The sequence below is a fragment of the Lutjanus erythropterus genome, chromosome 8 (assembly GCF_056507025.1).
Source record: "Lutjanus erythropterus isolate fLutEry1 chromosome 8, fLutEry1.hap2, whole genome shotgun sequence".
Lineage (NCBI taxonomy): Eukaryota > Metazoa > Chordata > Actinopteri > Lutjaniformes > Lutjanidae > Lutjanus > Lutjanus erythropterus.
This window is the reverse complement of record NC_139324.1, coordinates 22569907-22585601: the sequence shown is the minus strand read 5'-3', so window position 1 is coordinate 22585601 and position 15695 is coordinate 22569907. Positions and strand designations below refer to the sequence as shown.

At 38.0% G+C, this 15695-nt stretch overlaps 1 protein-coding gene across 1 annotated transcript in view; it reads left to right on the top strand.

The window, feature by feature from the left end:
- xpo4 (exportin 4) overlaps positions 1-15695 on the top strand; it is a 66363-nt gene that overhangs the window by 2069 nt on the left and 48599 nt on the right. The window contains exons 2-6 of the mRNA XM_084724932.1: positions 3307-3412; positions 4352-4493; positions 5024-5162; positions 8332-8448; positions 8546-8699. Coding sequence (XP_084581058.1) covers positions 3307-3412; positions 4352-4493; positions 5024-5162; positions 8332-8448; positions 8546-8699 — 658 coding nt within the window. The remainder of the gene's footprint in view (positions 1-3306; positions 3413-4351; positions 4494-5023; positions 5163-8331; positions 8449-8545; positions 8700-15695) is intronic.

The following is a 15695-nucleotide window of genomic DNA, read 5'->3' as shown; positions in this document are numbered from 1 at the left end:
TCTCTCCCTCTTCCCTGCTCTAACTTCAGCCAAAATAGAGGCATTAAAAAAAACAAAAACAAATATGGGTTAAAAAATAGGTTGGATACTTCTCTACCAGTCACTATAAGGTTATGATTCATTCATAATGGTATAGTTTGAACTCTTTTGTTTAATTCTGTAGTCTCAGATTCTGTACTTTTAGAAAGTTAAAAGTTGAAAATATTGATACACTTGAGTATTGCTATATTATGTTTCATGGCAGTGGTTCAGTTTGTGCTGGAATTTCTAATTTCAGTAGAATACTTTGAAAAATATAAATATTTCATACCATTCTTGATACCAAGGTGAAAAATTGACTCAACACTGGGGGCACAAAATTTTAGATTTTCCTGAAAAGATAGATATAACAAGACTATAACATGACAACTGATGTAGAAAATGAGAAATGAGAGCAGGTGTGTCTATGTGGGCATGGCGGCAGTGTGTGACAACTCTTTCGAAGAATAGAAAGAGCGAGACGGTGGAGCACAGTACTCCAACAGTACTCCGAAAGAGGCGTATTGAAAGCATTTCAAATTTTCAGTATCTATACCTACTAAACTATGGATAGCAGTGTTGTTTCTTGTTTCTGAACTTTTTCCACTCAGATTTATGCATTTGTTTTTATGTTTGTTATATTATGACACTTCCTAAAATTAAATTTAAAAATATTAACATGTATCACAGTTTTGCAATATATTGCAGTATATTTAATTGTAATCCCTGCATCATGATACATATTGTAGCTCGAGAGTCTTGCCAATACACAACCGTGATGTTGAAAATGAAAATATCAGACACATGCTCAGGTACAGAACCATTTTAAATACCTTGTATATTGCTCTACAGATAGTGGAGAAATTCTTGTAACATATCAGATTAAACTGTTCTGAGTTGGTGCTTGACTACATAACTTTCCTGTTAAATTGCACTCAGCATGGTCTCAGTTCTCAGCCAATTTACAGTGGAAATTTTAATTGCTTTTTTTTTTTTCTTTTTCTTTTTTTTTTAAACGTAATGAAATATTTCTTGTTATCAGGATAGAGAACCTTTTTCTGTATTAACCAGTATCTTTTCTTTACTAGTATGAGATGATTTTAGAGCAGAGTAGGACTGTAGCAGCTTCCCTGTCAAAATTTTCAGTGCTCAAGAGCAGAAAGACCTTAAAGGAAAAAGAATTCCCAGATTTTTTGTGTAAAATGCTGTTTGTCCTTCTGTTCTGAGTAAAATTAGGTCTGCCTTCTTTGGTTATGAAAATGTACACTGTGTCTAAACTGTGTAGGTGGGGTATATGTACAATTCTACAAGGAAAATACTGTCCATTCAATTAGATCTGCAAAACTGTCAATATTTACTTGACGGTTTGTAGGTATATGAATTTCAGTTTTGATTTGTAATAAAACTGTTTGATATCAGTGGCAGTTCAAAACATCAGTACGGCTTGTAGATATTCCTCACTGTAATAAATTGCATTTATGATCAGTATATTGAAATAAACCCTAAAGGGACTGATGTGTGCACTTTAGATCAATACAGTTGCATCACAGCCATTAAAAGTGATATATTAATTGATTTTTTTTGGGAGGCCCCTTAGAAACCGTGCAACAAGCTATAAACACATCATTGACATGTTATCACCATATAAGATATAATTTAATAGCAATTGTGTTAGAAGACAATTGATTTACTCATCTATCGGACACAGAGCAACATTATCAGTCATTTGGAGTTGTTTTTCTGGCCTCTTGATGAATGTGAGTCCAATAGTCACTCTCCTTTTAGCTTTGCTTTGCTTCCCACTGACTGCTAAATGCTCCACTATGTTCATCAGCTAGTCTCTTTGTCTGTCTGCTTTTTGTGGTGCTGGACAAGTGTACAAAGGCTTTAGTTTACTAGACCATTTTTGTTCAAAACAGCTGCCTGTTGTGGCTGAAAATGATGCAAATGAGTGTGATTAGACAGACCAAAAACAGTACAGCTGTGTGCTGTAAATCAAAACTGTAAGCTGAAAGATGCTACGCTACACTTGAGTCAGAAGCCTCAGAGTCAGGTGATGAATCCTAGTTTGTCATCACAAGCTACTCTTTTTGATGTTTTTGATTAAACATATGTGTACAGCATTTTTTTTGTTTGTATAAAATTTGGTTTTCTTTTGAACCTAAAGTACGTCTGAGTTCCTTCTTATATTAAATAAAATCAAAGTATCCAGCCATGACCTAAGCGTGTGCAAAAAATAGGCATGAATTATCTTTGGCAATAAATGTTTTAATTTTGTGTGTCCAACTGCAAAAAAAGTGATGCCACAGTCCTTTTATAAAATGAAATAATAAAATAATTAGCCATGTGATATCATCGTAGATATTGTCACAGTATGGTACAGTACAATGTTTTTATTGATATTGCAATATTCGATATATTGTTACATCCTTATTCATTAGTGCAGCTTTAAAATTTCTTGAATCACACATGTTCCTTTGGTCAGAATCCTTAATTCTTGTAGAAGTCATGATGTGTAATGTGTCTGCCATCTCATCATAGTATATTATGTGGCTTGAAGTATGTGTGTGTACTTTTAGATGAAAGGGTCTTTCTTTCCTCTGCTGCCTTCAGCCGCAGAGCTGCTTTCACTGCAATTAGGCCTGGAATGTGACTTTCTTACTGAGCTGTATCATGGCGACACTCCTCAATAAAAGTGTGTGTGTGTGTGTGTGTGTGTGTGTGTGTGTGTGTGTGTGTGTGTGTGTGTGTGTGTGTGTGTGTGTATGCATACTACAATACAGCATTAATATCAGGATATGCGATAGTAACAGTCATCTGTATAGTTTTGGATTTATAATGTTTACTGTCTACTCATATTTCCATGTTATGTCTGATATTGCACCTACAAAAGCTTTTTTTGTCATAAAATATAACTGCTGGTAGAAAGTCATTTTCCATTTCGTGCTTCATGGCATGTTGTTCTTGCTTCATGAGGGGTTGTGCTCAGAAAGAACATTCTTTTCAGGAATATAGAGTATATGGATTCATGGCATAATGTTATGTAGCCAAACCTCCATTTTTGTGAAACTCAGAAAATCTCATTCAAAATTATCAAGAAAACACAAACCTGGGCTGGCTGTTTATCTCAGTTGGTAGAGCGTCCGCCCCATGTATGGAGGCTGTCAGTCCTCTGCAGCAGCTGCTGGTTCAACTCCCACCTGTGGCCCTTTGCTGCTTGTCATTCCCTCTGCCTTGTTTATATATTCTAATTCTTTGTGTGTGTGTTTTTTTTTTTTTTTTCAACAGGCACCGCCGTCCATGGTCAGCACAGAACAGAGACAACATGCTGAACACATATTCCTCTCCTTCAGGAAATCCAAATCCCCTTTTGCCATCTGCAAGCACATTTTAGGTAACTAGTGACTTAATAATTTAGCCTGCATATCTTATTTTAACCCACATGGTTTTTATAAACATGAATTTATATAGGAAAGATTGCAGCGCATAACTAAGCTCCAATGTATAATAATCCCACTGGCTAACTGCGCACCATCAACATACTTCCAATAAAAGAGCTTGCTCTGACAGAGTCAGCTTGTTGTTGTATATAAGTGTCTGACAACATTATGAAGAGTCCTTCTGATGTTTTCACATCGAACGCGGTGATGGAAGTGAAGTGTTCATCAAACTTTATAACACAACATTATCATTCTCAACAGCAAATGCAATACATGCTGAAATGTCAAGAGTCAGATGGGGCTACCAAATTTATGAATAGGCATATAATTTACAAATTTAGCTTAGTCCAATGCTAAAGTTATCTTAGCTGTTTATATACCAGGCAGACATGATGTATAGGGCTGCATTTGCTTCTATATGCCACGGTGAGCCAAGAGCAAATTTCTTATCATGTGAAGGCAGCTTTACTTTAACTACTGCCATCAGCAGCAGTGTCCTTCAGTATTGGACCAATTTCATAAATTGCTGCCCCCATGAGTTACTTAGACACAGAAACATGGGAAGACAGGGTCCAGGTTTAAAAAGGCCAAAGTTAACCTTTAAATGACTAGATGAAAAAGAATTTCCATCTCTGAACTCGACAACAGTGTAAATTTAAGTTATTGGGGAAAGTGAGATTACTGCAAAACATGTAAATTCCTTTACTGTACTACTAAATTATTGTGGGTTTTGTCATTTTTCACATATTTAAGTGCATTGGATTGTAAATTACATGTGTGCAATCAGACAGTTTTCCTAGCAACTAAGTTTAAATGACCATGACTTTTCTTTTTGCTGCTTTCTTCCTCCTTGCTTATATTTCTTTTCTCTCACCTCTGTTTTTCCTCTCCAGAGACCAGCAAGGTGGACTATGTGCTGTTCCAGGCAGCCACAGCCATCATGGAGGCGGTGGTGCGGGAGTGGATCCTGCTGGAAAAGACCAGCATTGAGTCACTCCGGGCATTCCTCCTCACCTACGTCTTACAGAGACCCAAGTAAGAGTGATGGAAAGAGGCATAATTAAACCTGTGTGTTCAACTATAAACTATGTATGACATTTATGGACCTCTGTTGGTGAGTGGTAGGATTCACAAGAACATTGATAAACCTCATCTCCTGTTACATAAGTCTAAAGCACAGAAAATTGTGCAGCTAAGTAGTTCAAGAGCTATTAATATTCAGCAACAAATACTTTAAATCCCACAGATTTATTAGGATCTTTTTATTGAGCTAAATAATAAAAAATATAAATCCGTCAGTTGTTTGTACAAGTCATTTAGATTCTATCTTAAATTGGGTTTTTCTAACTAGATTCTTGAAGTCTGTTGCTGTCTTTTTCTTAGGAAATTAAGTTCACAAATTGATCCAAAAATTAGTTGGACAGTGGCATCAGATAAAATGTGGGTCCTTTGTTTTTCTTGCTGTTCTCAGTCTGTTCTGGTGGTCAGTGTTGAGTTAACCTCATATCTGTTGTAGTTCCTGTAAGTTGCTGTGGTTCAGCGGATTGATTCTCTGTTTCCTCCAGTCTCCAGAAGTATGTCCGCGAGCAGATCCTGTTGGCCGTGGCGGTCATCGTGAAGAGGGGATCTCTTGACAAAAGTATCAACTGTAAAAGCATCTTTCACGAGGTCGGACAGCTCATCAGCAGCGGCAACCCCACAGTGGTGAGAAAGACAATGTGTTTTAATCAATTAATCCTAGTTATAATGAGCAAATAATTGCAGTGTACCAATTTAAAAATGTGAATAATGCAAGATGAAATTTCGTTTTTAACCGTACCATTTGTTTTTTACATGCAAGACATTAGATCAAAAGTGTAAAACCTTTGCATATAATCCTGTTAAGAGGAAAAGGCAACTTCATTCATATGGTTGAGAGAATTTACAGTTTCTTCTGGTTTGACTGCACAAAGACTGGATCACATGTAGACAGAGAGTTGATATGAAGGTGATTGCATGCATCCATAGCAGCCGTCAACAGAATTTCTTTTGCAAAAGAAAAAAAAAATAGTGAACTGACATCTACTATTGGTAAAACTAGAGATGGGTTGCTACTCATTTTGAGTAATTTCTTAGATCAGATTATGACATAGTAGTCGTGCAATGGGCCACAAAACAGACAGATTGTATCTCATTTTTGAGTCATGGATCGGATAATTTTTTGGATCAGCAAAAAGACATGGATCAGGTTTGGGTAAATTAATTTAAAAATTAGCTGTTTTGGCCCAGATTTAAGCATCCAGTCTGTCTGTAGTCATCATAGACTGTATATAGATATCTATAAAAAATGAAAAGTAAAAACTGAAATTAGTAAATAAATAGATAAAAATAAATCTAATGTTATATAGTATATGGTAGTCACCACTCTGACAAGATCACAATAACGGTCATTGCGATATGTATATAAAATTTGATAAATAATAACAATAATACTACAGTCAAATTAATTTTTAAGTTTGTTTATTGTGTGTTTTGTCTCTTTTAGTGGCAAATTAATTAGGCAAAACTGTTGGGAGGCGGAGGGAGACATAACCAGAATGTAAATGAATTAAGAGCCTACAGTATGTTTAAGGAAAACATGATATCAGTATTTCATCTTTTAAATATCATGGTTATTGTCAGTACCCTGGTTCATAGTTAGAAATGGTAGAATTAGCTTGTACAAAAATGATGTCCGTAGTCAGTGTTTGCCACTGTCAAACATCACATATGTAAGTTTGGGTTCAGATGGGTGAAGAGTATTACAAAAGATAAGGTGCGATAATGAGGTTTGACTGTTTAATTGTCATCACCTCTTTTGTACCTCTCACATCCAAAACAAAAACTGTCAATACATGTTTGAATCTCAGCTCTCAATTCAGTCTTGTTCTTGTAGTAACAGAAAAAATAAACAGTTATCCAAAACACACTTGCAGATGCAGATGAATGATGAACTTGTGGGGTGTATTTCAGACACATTTAAAGCATGGAATGAACGTGGTTTAAAAGCTTTGATGATATTTATTATATTTGTGACTTGATGGACCACATGCATGCCCTGCACATACAGACTTCCTGCTTGGAATCTGGCTCAGATTACAGTGAGCTCAGTGTGAAAATAAAAAACGGCACAAAGGCTGTGCTGGGGAAAAACCTCCAGGCGTGTTCCTGTGGTTAGAAGAAAAGTATAAAATTGACTGTCTGTTTTCATTGCTCATGCGCTCAAATCAACTTTGTGTGTTTTGTTGTCAAAGTGCATTTTTTTGTTGCAATGTGATTTTGGTTTTTGGTGCCATGAAAGAAGAGTATGTTGATGTACTGTGTATTACTCAGTGCACTGATGAAACATTCCTGCAGGAAGGCAAAATATTTGCCTTTCGTGTGTAAAAATATGTTGGCATGACTTTGTCCACTGCTGCACTGCATTATAAAAAATACTGGAGCTTTCCTATTAAACCAGTAGGTGGCACTGTTCCATTTGTTTCCCGAACAAAACCCAGAACCACAAAAGGGCAACCATGTGCCATGGAGGGTTAAAGGTGGCAGATTGATTTTAAAAACAGACTAAAGCAGGTGACTTCATTGTTAAAGATGCACAGAAAAAGAGGGGTTGAAGTGACCAGTGAAGTCACTTATAGTTATGTGCTGCATGTTTGGGATGAAATCTGACAATTATTCCCCTCGTACCTTACTGTAATGCAGCCTTTAAAACCAGGAAAAGACAGTTCTTATACCATATCACCATACAACGATACAGAAAATCTAGTCTCATATCTCGATATCGATATAATAACTATATACTGTCCAGCCCTGGGAGGCTTCATTTTTAAAACGGCTGATTTTTTGAGATGGATTGAGCAAAATAATCAAGTTCTTCAAAGAAACTTAAGGGACAGACTCGACCTAATTGAGTTTTGTGATGTATCTCTTCTTTCTTTAACTCCAGTTGTTTCATTAAAACCGTCTGCCAGTTGTTGCCAGGAAGTCTGTTTTTTTTTTTTTCTCACTCTGCTGTTGTCCGTTTTATTCTTCTATTATTTGACCATGTTGCTCCATTATTTCAGACAATAAATTCTTTCTCAAACAATGAGAAATTAAAGCTTCTCTGCTGAGTGATCACACTAACTAGGCTAACTAATTATCATTTATCCATTTTTGACCAGTTGTATGAACTGTCAAGCTTTGTGAGAATGGATTTTATGATCATTAATCCTGTGCTAAATCTTTCTTACCAATGATCGTTTATCCATCCATAGTGTGTAAGAGTCAAGTTTTCCAAATATAGGGCCGCTGTGCACCAGAACAGATGTATCTATGCAGTTTTATACTAAATACCAACAGTATACAGTACACAATATACTCTCGTGTACTTTTGCAGTTAGTGTAAAAGGAAACCCATACTTAACTTTTTTTGTACAGGAAATATCATTTTTTCTGTGACTTTGAAATGTCATTACCAAGTTATCTTCACAAAAGAGAAAACAAAATGTTGTTCCAAAAATTTCATACTTGTGTTTGTTTTCTTACATCTTCACTGAGCTGTCTCACCACTAACCACAACTGGTTTTAATGTTTTTCAGCTGGGAACTCTACAGCTGCTTGTGCACTGCATTGTGGGACAATATTGTTCATCAAAAACACACTCAAAAATCAAGCTTCACACTCACTTTTTTCAGTATACTTGATTTTTTGGGGGATTTTCAAAGCTTGCTTGTAATTAGTATGTATTATGGAATTGTGACACCAGTACTGGTCTTTCCACATGAAGCACATTCAGGCTTTGGGCCTTGACTGTCTGACTTCAGTTCATGTATAAAATTTGACGTGTCTGATCACACAACCGTCTCTGCTGCAGCAAACACTGGCCTGCTCCATCTTGACCGCTCTGCTCAGTGAGTTCTCCAGCTCCAGTAAGACCAGCAGCATCGGCCTGAGCATGGAATTTCACGGCAGCTGCAAGCGTCTGTTCCAGGTTTGTTTCCAACCTCCTCACCTATTATTGTCACATGCTGTTCAGCAGTAATTCATCCATCTTCCTGTTCTTTTTTCACCCCCTCCCACGCTTCCAGGAGGAGAGCCTGCGTCAGATCTTTATGTTGACCATGGAGGTGCTGCAGGAGTTCAGCCGCAGAGAGAACCTAAATGCCCAGATGTCTTCTGTCTTCCAGCGCTACCTGGCTCTGGCCAACCAGGTCCTCAGCTGGAACTTCCTGCCACCAAATCATATCCTTTCTTTGTCTGATGGAGATTCTTACACCTGGAAAGGTCAGGCCAATAAATTTGACTATTTATAGATCCTGACACACTTAAAAATCAGTATCAGGTTAAGTGTGTGTTGTATTAAGAATATTTCAGTGCTTTACTTTGCCATCAGATGGGCTTTTCCAACAGGAAAAGTTATGTTATTGTGTGACTTTAGTGGATCCAAACTAACCTTTTAAAACAACAAAGTCACACACTGATGCAAACTAACTAACTGATCAAGGCTGCAGTAGATCAGCAACTTATGTGTTCTGCAAAGTAAAATCACTGTTTTGTGAGTGAAAAAGAGGAATATTTTGCTTATATTGCAGTGGTTTCCCATCAGAAAATGCTGTCTGGAGGCAAGTTAAAGTGGTGAAAATAATCTAAATTCAGCATACACTTAAGTTGATATTGATCTCACTAAAATACGTTTTGCTGCTGCGCTGTCCACAGCAGTACATGTTTAGCTTAGCTTAGCATCACTTTAATTGGTCTGAGATTTTATTCTGACACCAAAATATTGTTACAATCAAAAATGCTACAGAATTTCACTTGTGTAAGCAACAAAAGTTAAGTGTTCAGGTTACTTTTAACTTTTGTAACCAAACACATTATCTAAACAACTTATATGGAAATTAATACATGGTGGACATTGAAATTATTAAATTTAGTGTTCATATTGTAGTAAAGTAAAAGAAAGTCAAAGTGCAAATTGAGAGAATTATAGCAAACATTTTCTTTACAAGGTTGCTAACGAATTCTCTTCAATTATAACTGAAATACATATTTTTGTAATTTGATTATCCCACCACTTGTGTTGTTTACCCTAATGGATCTAAAGAATGTTGATGGACAAAAATGACAACATGTAAACCCAATTTGTAAAAACGTTTGCATAGGAAAATAAAAGTAGAGGGCGTACAAGAAGTAGATGGTCATGTTGGAAGTAAAAATGTTACTTAATATGTTGATCATTTTCTCGATAAGTTGATGAATTGTGCAGCCTATAAAATGTCAGAAAATAGTGAAAAATATTCATCTGTGTTTCCCAAAGCCCAGGATGACATCCTCAGATATCTTGTTTTGTCCACTACCCAAATATATTCAGTTTACTATTTAATGAATAAAGAAACTAAAAGCAAAGAATTTTAACTTTTTTTCTAAAATATTACTGAACTTGCTAATCAGTTTCCAAAATAGTTGCCAATTAATTTGATTATCAATAAATTATTGATTAATTGGTTAATTGTTACAGGTTTGCAGTGGAATGTCTTAACTGTGGAACATTTTTGTGTTTGTCTACTTGTAATATTCAGAGTCCATGCAGTGTCCCTATAATGGCTAATGGTGTGTGTGAGTGTGTGTCTACATATGTGATACCAAGGAATGCATATCTGTCCATCAGTTTTGCTTTGTAGTTCATCTGCACACGTCCACATTATCTTTGCAGTTGGCCGCATTGTTGAGTGAACTTCGGCTTTTGTGTTTGTGTGTGTGTCTGCACACGGCCAGGCTCATTATGGCCTAAATCCCCACCAGCCTGGCATCCTCTCTGCCTGTCTGAGGGGATCTTGAGTGGCGCTCGCTGCCAGCCAGGGCCATGTATCACTTTCAAAGAGGTGTCCGTGTGTCCATCTCCGTATCATTCCAACAGCCCACCACCCCCGCCTTGGCTTGTTGAGGCTCCCCTTGGTATGACTGGCATGCTCAGTTTGATATGTGTGTGTTCTCAAAGATGCACTTTTAAGTCTGTGTGTGTGTGAGCGAGCAGGATACTTATGGCTTAAAAGTGAAATAAAATAATATTAATTAATAATAAAATAACATTACATGTCTTAAATTCAGTAGCTAGAGTTTTTTTTAAGTATTGATAAGTTTGCATGTGTTGAATATACAGTTAAGTAATTATGGTTGTGTAAACCAAGAAATCAAAGAAATGTGTTAATGGCCAGAGAATCTGCCATAGCATGTTGACTGTACCAAGGTAACTTTCCCTGTAATATATGTCAGGGGGTGTGAGGTCATTGTGGGCAAAGTTGAAAGGCAGTGAGCGCAACTGCTTTGTGGGAGGATTTTTGCTTTAAAGTGATGATATACCTGGGACTGGCAAGTATTTATTTCAGTGCAACAGCCAAAACCAGATATTCCCCAGGGGTTATGTATACCCATACATGTGTATGGCTTTTCAGTTGAATTCCCAGTATTGAAGTTTGACACCAATTTTCTAAACCTCAATATTTAGCTGTACCTGACTCAGTTTTGCAAAGGGAGTCTGGTTAGTTGGTGGGAACAAGAAAACAGCTCTTTCTAGTCAAACAAAACATATTTTACTCTTTCAACAGAACATGGATGTATTTTAGCCAACTGTTGTTGTCTTCTTTTTTTAAGTGGCTAAAGCAAGCAAAGATTACTGGATAATTCATAAATAAAACAACATCCCCAAGGTATTAGTTGCATGCAAAAATAGCTGTAGTTCTCTTGTTTCTTTGTGTTTAGTTGTCACAGACATTGAATGGACTGTCTCAGGACATAGAAATAGTATATGAATGCTCAAATCAAGTGGCATTCTGTGTGCATGTGAAGCCTACAAGTGTGTGGGCTGTTGTTGAAAAGGAAAACAGATTGATGAAGACCATTGGGAGGCCTGGATGAGTGCAGCCGCCTGTCTGCAAGTGTCACAACACGCCTGTGCCCGTGTGATGTGCCACAAACATACAGTTTGGCAGCATGCGTATCAGGGGGCCTCCTCTTAATTGCGTGGCTGACAGCCGCTGCCTTTCACACACAAATACATACACTCCTCAACCAGCTCAAAGACCCTTTTTAAAAAGCCTCCCTCCCTTAGATGAACCGAGCGGCATGCATGTCATCTGTCCTCGCCGCCGTCTGAACCCTGGCCCTTCATCTCTGGTGTCATCTGGTGGAGGCACGCTCCCTGGGCGTCTGTACGACACCGTGTCACTCCACACCGAGCTTGACTCTGGCCAGGGTCGCGGTCAGGCCTCGAGGCTGCGGCGGCCGGCAGTCAGGTGCTGTAAATGGCTGTCCGAGCTGACAGATAGATTGCCATCCGTCCCTTCTGCCTCCGATCTGCTGGATCAGTCTACATATCTGGATCCTCTTTATGTTGTTTAGATCTATTTGGTATGTGATGGAATCTATACATTCCTCTCTGTCACTTGTGTTACTATTATAGCCAGTGACGCTTTGTTCTGTAGCAATTTCCCATTTCGTTTTCTCCCATCTGTTCTTTTCCTCAGAAGAGAGGAATGTGTAGATTTCATGGTGTATCAGCTCACTAAGACTCAAGTTGTTTCAAATTAAAGCATAGCCTTCCCTGCCTCTCCCACTGAGACACTGCAATTTCTGTCTCTTACTTGACTTGTAGTTATGTACTTTGTCGTAAGAGGGGAAGAAAAATACATCTGTTTTTGGATTTTTTTTTTTTCATATTTTTAGTTGGGTGTAATAAAAACAGCATTAACCTTCTCTGAGCAACATTTACCCCCAGCAGCCTTGTAAGGAGATATTCTTGTGCTGTAGAGACGACTGTCAGCCTAACACTTGCCTCGGCCAGACTCGCTATTCTCATTAGCCGTTCAGAGGTCAATTTATTGGTATTTTGGCCCACAGGTTAAGGTTAGGATTTGGAGTGTGTAAGCTGATGCTGGATGTTTGCCTTGGCCCTGACCTGTATGGAGAATCTTCAACTGCTGCTGTCTAAACACACGTCGGACAGGGGGTATAAAGATGGGTAATGACTAATGCACATTCAGCTGGCGCATGAGCTGTGTGAGATTTAAAGTAGACTTTCTGTTTGAGTGAATGCTCTCTCTTTAAAAACATTTTCTTTGTTGTGTGTGTGTTGCACACTGATTGCTGAGATTTAACGTAGTCATTTATGACATAATAATGCCAGTGGTGTGTAGAGTACTGAAAATCTATATTCAAGTAGAAGTACAATTACTCCCACAGAAATGACCTACAGAAGCCTACTAAAGCAAAAGGAAGACAGTACCTGGTTAATTAAGTACTCACTGTTACTCAAGTTAATTTGCATGTCAATAGATTTTAAGAAGAAAAGTACCTTTTTACTCATGTGTGTTACTCGTAGCTCATTACTACCCTGCCCTGATTAGTACGTATGTGTTGCTGCAGCGATTCATACAAGACAGTGGCATTATTGATATATCGCTGGTTTAATTCAGTAGTGAGAGAATAAATGACAACTGCTTTCTGAGCAGATGGGGCCAAACAGTAAAAGGAAATGGGGTAAGGAAAGGGAGGGGGGTGAGTTGCTGAGGAGGTATTTCTGGACTGTTATTTCACATGGCGAGGCTGTAGGGGAGACTTAAGGCAGGATATATCACTTAAACCCTACCACGCGCCTTAGCATAGCGCTGCGCTCTTTGCAGGGCCACTGGCAGACGCACAGCCAGTCTTCCTGTGCAGCGGGTCCATCCTTAGGCAGGATCAACAATAATGAATAGGGGATACAGGAGAAGCTTGCTAATCCACAGCCATCAGGCACAAAGGTTGTTCAGGCTTGCAAAATGTTCAGATTGCTGAGATTGTCTACTTAAAGTGGTCATGAAAATACTATCGGACAGATCTGTGCTCAGTGCGTTGTACAACGTCTGCAAATTGCTGTTGAAAGAGGAGTCGGGAATGTGAAATGTGAAGTCTGATTTGATTTTGTTGTTGAGAGGCTTAATTGACTTTGGGGGGGGGCTGCGAGAATGACACACACTTTGCATTAGTGAACAATTTGCAAACCGTGCAGTTAAGTGAAATGTGATGTATCTCTGTCTGTTGTCTGTTCGTAGGCATAGTGTTAAAAATGTATTGCAGTCTTTTGAAACTTACTTCAGAGTACGGTAAGGAGAAAGGAAAAAATAGACGAAGGGTGTAGATAAAACAAAAGAAATGAAAGCAAAGTAAGTTGAGTTAAAGGGAAAATATAGCTGCAGGGTGTATGTGGGGTCTTAAGGATTGAAAGTTGATAAATCAGTTATGCAACAATTTAGACCCATAGAAAGTTTTTAAAAAAATCTTTAACTCCATTTTCTGGGGTATTTTTTTTAACAGTCTTTTCTTTTTTTTATGTATATTTGTCCATGGTCGTATGCTAAAATTTAAAATCTTAATTTTAATTCATCCAGTGGCCTGGATTATGACTTAATAGTTATGACCAAATAGTTGAGAAGCTAGTGACATTCCCTTAGCCATGCTTTTAGTTCAAATTAGAAAATGTTAGCATGCTAACAGGCTAAACAAAGCTGGTGGACACATTATGCCTGTTTAACATCAACATGTTGTGTTATTGTGTACATTTTAGTATGCTCATGTTGGCATTTAGTCGTGTCTGAGTATAGCCTGACAGAGCCGCTAGTGTGGCTGCACACTGTTAAATCTTTTGTGATAAAGTGACACAAATCAAATCTGCGAAGACGCTGACCAAGTTGTCTGAAAACTTCAGTACAGTTTAATTAATAGTTACTGTACTCCTCTATTCTTGTTAGCATCTGATAACACAATGAATAAACCGACAAAGATGACGAAATCAAAATGTTGGCATTGATGTATTGTGTTGTTTGGTTTTGTGGTCCACATAATTCAGCCTCTCTTGTATATTCAGAACAGCTCAGCCCACATTTGCTGTTTTGTAGTCATGTGGTTGGTTTATGCTTAGCAACGCATGCTGAATTATAGCCCACAAAGGAAAGATTGATGGTTTTTTATTGCAACTATGTTCCCTCATGCTTTGAAGTAGAGAGCTGTGCATTGATGCACACTACCTGGGCTAAGGTTCACATGCAAAACCATAAATCCTGGACATCCCAGGTGTCTGTCACTGATGCTGTGGGCCGAACAATGTCAGCTTGCTTTGGTAACAATAAATAGAATCAGGATAGGAAATTAAACTTGAAATGCTGGTTGTTTCTCTGCCAGAGTAAGTGGTGGATCAGACAAACCTACCAGTAGCAGTTTTATTGGCATTTGAGTGGTGGCTGGTGTTAATTAAGGTATTACATTGTGTGTTTATGTGTCTGTCTGGCTGCAAATTTGGCAACTGAATGTGAGAACTAAAGGGTGTGTGAATCTCTTCACTTGTGTTTGATTTAAACTCTTGTGGTCAGTGGTTTACATTTACTGTGTATCAGGCCTGTCGAATGTGTTTGTGTGTGTGTGTGCGTGTGTGTGCGCGTGTCCTGTTTATCTGTCAGTCGTCTTATCTTTCCAGTGGAAAATTGACGTGTCACATTAGTTATTCTTGAGCCGGCTGGAAGGGTTGAGATAGTAGCAGGTGATGTCTTTTAAAAACCCACCAAACCACAGCCACATGTCCTAGTCACTCCACGCACATTACTCATCCTGGAAGCATGTACACTACTCACATACACACACACACACAGCACACACAGACTCACATGCAGTCCATGTTTTTTCTTTTCAAGCAGAGTGGATATCATGGTTGAAGTCGTAAATTCACTTGTCAACTCAGCAAGTAGATTTTCCTCAGAATTCAAGAGCTTGAACTTGAACTAAGTGAACACTTAACAACCATGAGATGTCATTTAAGCTGCCATTTCATCTGAGCTGTTGTCAGGACAGTACATAACAGGGGTCAACCAAAAGGTTTTTGTAGGAACTATACACATTATTAGTCAAGAAACCAATATTTTATATGTACATTTGTAGTAAAAATGAAAATCTTGCAGTCAAAATTTAGACACAAACACAAAATAACTAAAACTTAAAGCTCTATGTTCAATTAAAATAAAATGTTATCTTCAAACAAAAAAGTGCAGGGAGCTGCCACCAGCATTTCTTTCTTCATTATGAAAGTTCTGCTGCTAGGGGATTCTCTCACGTTAAACAACACCATCCCCAAGAAGAATGGCTGTTTCTGTATAATTAGTCTTAATGCCTGTGACCAGGTTGGATTCTCTATTAAAAAATTACAACAAGTCA